This window comes from Canis lupus, chromosome 21, assembly GCF_011100685.1.
Source record: "Canis lupus familiaris isolate Mischka breed German Shepherd chromosome 21, alternate assembly UU_Cfam_GSD_1.0, whole genome shotgun sequence".
NCBI lineage: Eukaryota > Metazoa > Chordata > Mammalia > Carnivora > Canidae > Canis > Canis lupus.
The window spans coordinates 26,821,609-26,828,655 of record NC_049242.1 but is presented as its reverse complement, the minus strand read 5'-3'; the positions used below and the strand labels follow the sequence as shown (position 1 = coordinate 26,828,655).

The 7,047-nt window shown below is 43.4% G+C and overlaps 1 protein-coding gene and 1 pseudogene across 1 annotated transcript; both read right to left on the bottom strand.

The window, feature by feature from the left end:
* LOC476824 (NADH dehydrogenase (ubiquinone) Fe-S protein 8, 23kDa (NADH-coenzyme Q reductase) pseudogene) lies at nucleotides 292-994 on the bottom strand (annotated as a pseudogene).
* On the bottom strand, nucleotides 1,158-1,607 carry LOC119877378 (akirin-2-like). Its single transcript, XM_038569344.1, has one exon. The coding sequence runs from the start codon at nucleotides 1,605-1,607 to the stop codon at nucleotides 1,158-1,160; it is 450 nt and encodes a 149-aa protein (XP_038425272.1).
* Between the last annotated feature and the right edge of the window lie 5,440 nt (nucleotides 1,608-7,047).

The window sequence follows — 7,047 nt, the reverse complement described above, 5'->3', positions numbered from 1 at the left end:
TCTCTGGAAGAAGACCCGTGTAATCTTTGTAAAGATTTTGGGGAGTAAGGATGTTAAACCAACTCCCACCTTCCTTTTTTTTTCCTTAAAAAAGGAAAAAGCTAGCACACAGCACACAATTTGAAGCCAGGCATTTTTAGGTCAGAAATGTCGGGAGCGATGCCTATTCAAGGGGTTCCCTCAGAAGAGCCCCCCGGTGTTTGAAAAATGGAAGTATGGAACTGCTTTGCCAGGAGTAGCTCCTCTAACTTCTCTCTTGATGAATTTCTTAAGGCTTAAGACTTTTTTTTTCGGGAGGTAGAGCTCTTTATTGGGCGGCGGGGGCGTCAGCAGTACAGGTAGTCCGCCTGGATGTTGGCGGCAACCTCGGCCCCCCACTTGTCCCCGTTGCTGAGCAGCTTCTCCTTGTTGTACAGCAGCTCCTCGTGCGTCTCGGTGGAGAACTCGAAGTTGGGGCCCTCGACGATGGCGTCCACAGGGCAGGCCTCCTGGCAGAAGCCGCAGTAGATGCACTTCGTCATGTAGATGTCGTAGCGGGTGGTCCGGCGGCTGCCATCGGCCCGCGGCTCGGCCTGGATGGTGATGGCCTGGGCAGGGCAGACAGCTTCATGGAGCTTACAGGCGATGCAGCGCTCCTCCCCTGATGGATAGCGGCGCAGAGCATGCTCCCCCCGAAAGCGAGGGCTCAGAGGGCCCTTCTCGAATGGGTAGTTGATGGTGGCAGGCTCCCGGAACAGGTAGCTCAGGGTCATGCCCAGGCCTCGGATGAGTTCAGTCCACAGCAGGGTCTGAGCTGCCCTATCCGTCACCGACTTCATGTCCATCGAGGGCTCCCGCATGTTCACAAACTTGTAGGTTGCTGCCACTGTGCTGCTGTGGAGGCTCCGGGCAGTGGGGTGCCCTGCTGGTGCAGCCTGGGCCAGGGTCTGGAGCAGAGTGGGCATAGTCAGGCAGCGCATCTTGAAGCACTGCCGCTCCTTCCCTTGCCGAGGGGTAATTTCCAAAACCAGTTGCTGCCTAAGAGTGGTTGCCACTGACGAAAGCTTGAAATAACCTGTATTCACAGTGGGGTATTGGCATTGCTGCATGTCATAATTAGGACCTCTTGCAACAACTCAACAAGGAACAAGGCAGCCCACAAATGCAGAAAATGTGATTCATGAAACATAACTAGCAGGCTGTTCTCTGTATCGTTGCATTATTTGATCATGCATAAACTTCACAAATGCATCATATTGTTCTGCAAGTTTTGTGTTCAATATTTCTTCATACTCTTCTCGAACTTTCTCTTCACGTTCTTTCAACAAACGTTCACAGATCATCCCAACCTGTCGTAGAGTAAATAAGGGTTGTTCTTTTTTTAATGGTGAGGATGTTGCAGATGAAGTCCCTGGTGAAGCTGGTCCACTGAGGAGAAATGCATGTGGTTGTGCCTCAGAAGTACAACATGGATCTGTCTGTTGGAAACTAGTTTCTAAATGTCTTCTCTTCTGCATGCGTTTATACTCTTGTTTTATGTTGTACAGAAGTTGTTCTGATTCAGAGTTGGTATCGCTGTCGGTGTCCAACTCCCGTTCCCTCTTGTGCCTGTTGTTCTGGGCTTCCATGATGCCACTGTGAACCCTCCCTGATGAAGCTTTTCAAGCAAATGAGATTGTACCTACATTTCCCCAACACTCTTTTTTATTATTATTACTTAAGTGTGCTTAAAGATTAAATGAGGTTATCTATGTGAAGCACTTAATGTAGCGCTATTATATATATATATAATTTTATATATAACACATTATATATCACAATTTATCCATTCACCCATTGTCACACATTTAGTCTCAAGATATGGAAACCTATAACAAATAATGCTACAATATTCATAGGAGTGCATATATCTTTTTGATATCCTTCTTTTGTTTCCATAGGGTATATATACAGATATGGTATTACATCTACTAACACTACTAACAAACGAGGTTCTTTATCAAGAAAATAATTTTTTCAGGGTACCTGAGTGGCTGTGATTGAGGGTCTGCCTTTGGCTCAGGTAATGATCCCAGGATCCTGGGATCCAGTTCTGCATCAGACTCCTTGCAGGAAGCCTGCTTCTCCTGCCTGTGTCTCTGCCTCTCTCATGAATAAATGAATAAAATCTTTTAAAAATAATTAGCACAACTTGAAATCTGGCATTGTGATGCCCCTGGCTCTGTTTTCTTTTTCAATGTTCGCCTGGCTATTTGAGTCTTTTCTGACTCCACACAAATCTTAAGATGATTTCTTCCACCACTGGAAGATAGACAGTCTCTTCAATTAATGGTGCTGGGAAAATTGGACATCTACATGCAGAAGAATGAAACTAGACCACTCTCTTTCACCATACACAAAGATAAACTCAAAATGGATGAAAGATCTAAATGTGAGACAAGATTCCATCAAAATCCTAGAGGAGAACACAGGCAACACCCTTTTTGAACTCGGCCACAGCAACTTCTTACAAGTTACATCCACGAAAGCAAAAGAAACAAAAGCAAAAATGAACTATTGGGACTTCATCAAGATAAAAAGCTTTTGCACAGCAAAGGATACAGTCAACAAAACTAAAAGACAACCTACAGAATGGGAGAAGATATTTGCAAATGACCTATCAGATAAAGGGCTAATTTCCAAGATCTACAAAGAACTTATTCAACTCAACAGCAAAGAAACAAACAATCCAATCATGAAATGGGCAAAAGACATGAACAGAAATCTCACAGAGGAAGACATAGACATGGACAACACGCACATGAGAAAATGCTCTGCATCACTTGCCATCAGGGAAATACAAATCCAAACCACAATGATATACCACCTCACACCAGTGAGAATGGGGAAAATTAACAAGGCAGGAAACCACAAATGTTGGAGAGGATGCGGAGAAAAGGGAACCCTCTTACACTGTTGGTGGGTTGTGAACTGGTGCAGCCGCTCTGGAAAACTCTGTGGAGGTTCCTCAAAGAGTTAAAAATAGACCTGCCCTATGACCCAGCAATTGCACTGTTGGGGATTTACCCCAAAGATACAGATGCAATGAAACGCCAGGACACCTGCACCCTGATGTTTCTAGCAACAATGTCCATAATAGCCAAACTGTGGAAGGAGCCTCGGTGTCCATCGAAAGATAAAGAATGGATAAAGAAGATGTGGTTTATGTATAAATGGAATATTACTCAGCCATTAGAAATGACAAATACCCACCATTTGCTTCAACGTGGATGGAACTGGAGGGTATTATGCTGAGTGAAATAAGTCGATCGGAGAAGGACAAACATTATATGTTCTCATTCATTTGGGGAATATAAATAATAGTGAAAGGGAATATAAGGGAAGGGAGAAGAAATGTGTGGGAAATATCAGAAAGGGAGACAGAACATAAAGACTCCTAACTCTGGGAAACGAACTAGGGGTGGTGGAAGGGGAGGAGAGCGGGGGGTGGGGGTGAATGGGTGACAGGCACTGAGGGGGGCACTTGACGGGATGAGCACTGGGTGTTATTCTGTATGTTGGCAAATTGAACACCAATAAAAAATAAATTTATTATAAAAAATAATAATAAAATAAAAATATGAGAAGAGGAAAAAAAAAAACAGGATCTGCAATAGGACCAGGCATCTGTGCAAGCAGTCCTGCCATTGGGGCCATATGGTCCAGCAAATCGAATGGTGCTTGAAATATCTGTAGCAGCTAGGGATGCTGATTGGGGCATTTGGCAGGCACCTATATGTGAGCTGTAGTGCAGGGCCTCAGGATTTTAGAGCAAAGCCCTGCTATCTTCTGTGACTAACTACTCTCCATTTAAGAAACAGCTCTTAGTCTACTATTGAGCCTTAGTAGAAACTGAATGCTTGGCCTACCATGTGACTGGAGAGGCTCATCATTACCTGACCCACCAAGCCATAGGGTAGAGCTAGAACGGCAGCACTCCAACAAATACAAGTGGTATATATATATATGATCAGGCCCAAGAAGTCCTGGAAGATACAAGTTACATGAAGTGGTCCAAATAACCATGGTCCCCCACCCTTCCTAGCCCTTCTTATACTATGCCCTTCATGGAGAATTCATGAGAAGAGACTTAGGTCCGATATAAAGATGGTTGTATACTATATGCAGGTGCCATCTCAAAGTAGGGATTATAGTGCTTGAAGCAGTCTTTCTGGGACATTCCTGAAGGACAGAGGTCAAGGGAAATCCCCACAGTGGTCAGAACTTTAAGCACTTAGATTTCTTTTTATTGGAAGGAGAAGGGGCCAGAGGCACAATTATATAATGGTTCATGGGCTGTGGACAATGGCTTGGCCGGATGGTCAGGGACTTGAAGAGACAGAACTAGAATAATTTGTAATAAGGAAATATGGGGATGATAGACATTTCTGACTGGGGAAAACAAACAACAACAAACCAAGGTATTTGTGTCCCATGTGAATGTTCACCAAAGGGTGAAATCAGCAAAGGATGATTAAATAATCATGTTCTATGGACATCAGCAAGCCCCTTTTCCCAGCCACCCCCATCATTGCCTAATGGGCTTATGAACAAATTAGCCATGGTGGCAGGAATGCACAGCCTCAGCAATATGGACTTCCATTTGTCAATGCCAACCTGACTGATCACTGCTGAATTCCACATCCTCTAGTAGCAAAGACTAACACTGAGTCCCTAATGTGGCATCATTCTCTGAGGTGACCAGCCAACTACCTGGTAACATTGATTATCCTGGACTGCTTCTATCATGGAAGTAGAGGTTTTTTCTTATTGGAATAAACACTTGAAATCTTTAAAAAGTTAATTATTGGAGAGAGAGAACACAAGCAGAAGGGTTGGACAGAGGGAGAAGTCTCCCTGCTGGGTAGGGAAGCAGACCTGGGGCTTGATCCTACAACCCTGGGATCATGACCTGAGCCAAAGACGGATGCTTAATCGACTGAGCCACACATGTGCCCTTGAAATTGACACTTAACTTTTCATATGGTTTTGCCTTCTGTCCACACAATACTTCCACCAAACTATTATATGTGGACTTAGAATACCTCATTCCCAATCATCGTGATCCACCCAGTATTGCTTCTGATAGGAACTCCATTCATAGCAAATGAAATGTGGCAATAGACCCATTGTTATGAAACCCACTGGTATTGCCATGTTTCCCATTATCCTGAAGCAGCTGGCTTGATAAGCTAGAGGAATGGCTTTTTGAAGACTTAGTTACAGCACCAGCTAAGGGCAATCATTGTAGGGTTGCAAAAAGTTCTCCAGAAGGCTACATGTGCTCTAAAGCAGCATCCAATAGATGGTACTATTTCTCCCCTAGCCACTATTCACAAGGCTAGGAATTAAGAGGTAGAAATGGGAGTGGTACCACTATATCACTAAATGACCCATTAGTTATGATTTCTGTTTCTACAACCATAGGCCCTGATAACCTAGAGGTCTTAGTTCTAAAGAACGGAATGCTTCTACCTGGAGACAATGATTCCATTGAACTGAAAGTTAAGTCTTCCACCTGGCCACGTTGAACTCCTCATGTGTGAATCCAAAGGCAAAGAAGGGAGTTACTGTGTGGGCTGGAGTGATGGAGCATTACTACCAAGGGGAAAATTGTACTTTCTCCAAAATGGAGGTAAGAAAGAATATGTTTGGATATACAGAAGAGTCCTTATGGCATCTCTTGGTACTACCATGCACAATGATTAGAGTCAGTGGAAAGCTAGAATAGCTGAGGCAAGATTATAAAGGACAAAGATCCTTCAGGAGTGTAGGTTTGGGTCACCAGGACTAGCTGACAGGAAGGCAAAGATAATACAGAATCAATTATGGAAGATGGTAGTTGTAAGTTACCTACTTTAACCACACCAAGAAGGTAATCAGAGTAGGGAAGGGCAAAACCAAGGAACTACTGAAACCAGGGGGTATGTAAAGGGATGGTCTCATTTTTGTAGATCAGTATCAGCTTCCTAAAGAACCTTTTCTAAAAGGATTATGAATATCTAGTTTGGGTATTTCAACATTAGCTTTAAACGCTGCAGAGTGAAGAACATGTCTGGGTTGATATAGGACCTATAACTCACTACTGATCAGATGGCTGTACTTGATCCAGATATACTGGAGGTTATTTCTGAGGGGGATAGCCAACCTGGTGGGCTGGATAAAGACCACCATAAAGTGTTTATCCTGAGAAGGAGGACTATGAAACTCCCCCTGTAAATGCCAAGTGAAACACTCGGATGAAGCAACCTATATGCTTCTTATGTAGGCCATCTGGAATTGGCTTTATGAGACTGGGATATTCCCCTTCCTGAATATGCCTGTTACCCAGGATATGGTAAGTTCTGTATTTAAGGTTCCCCCTGCCTTTACATGGGTATCCAATGCGATTCATGGCTACAAAATTGAACGATAACTGCAGAAGCCTTATCTGATTTGCTCTCAGCCTCCCTGTATAGGTCTAATTCCAAGAAAATTAAAGTACTTAAGAAAGGGGGAAGAGCCAAAGGGAAGAGTCAAGGGACCCTACTCAGCAGAGTAGAAGTTTAGATGGTTGAGAAATGGGATGAGTAATGTATTCAATGATGGAATTGTAATAAATGTGTTGATGCGCACTTCTAAGTAGTACAACACATTGATGGGTATCAGATTTCTGGTTTATAACTTCAGTCTATCTTGGGTCCTTGGTATCCTCATACTGGCAGCATGGTCTCTTCACACCATCAATTGACCTATGTGGGAAGCCAGGTTATAATAAGACAGGGTTCCTTGGATGAAGACAAAGCCAAGTCAGCATATTCATGTGAAGGATTAAGATATTTAACAATATCAACCTTGAGGTTTTCTTTTCTGTTGTGGAACCCAGACTGTGATGGTATCTCATCCTTGGGCCAGAATGCTCTCTCCTGGGCAGTACTAAAATGAGCAGGGACCATGTTTATTTCTTTTTTTATATATAAATTTATTTTTTTTGGTGTTCAATTAGCCAACATATAGAATAACACCCAGTGCTCATCCCGTCAAGTGCCC

Bases quoted from the DNA above. Each gene is read 5' to 3' on its own strand.
- LOC119877378 (XM_038569344.1), bottom strand. From the start codon at position 1,607: ATGGAAGCCCAGAACAACAGGCACAAGAGGGAACGGGAGTTGGACACC.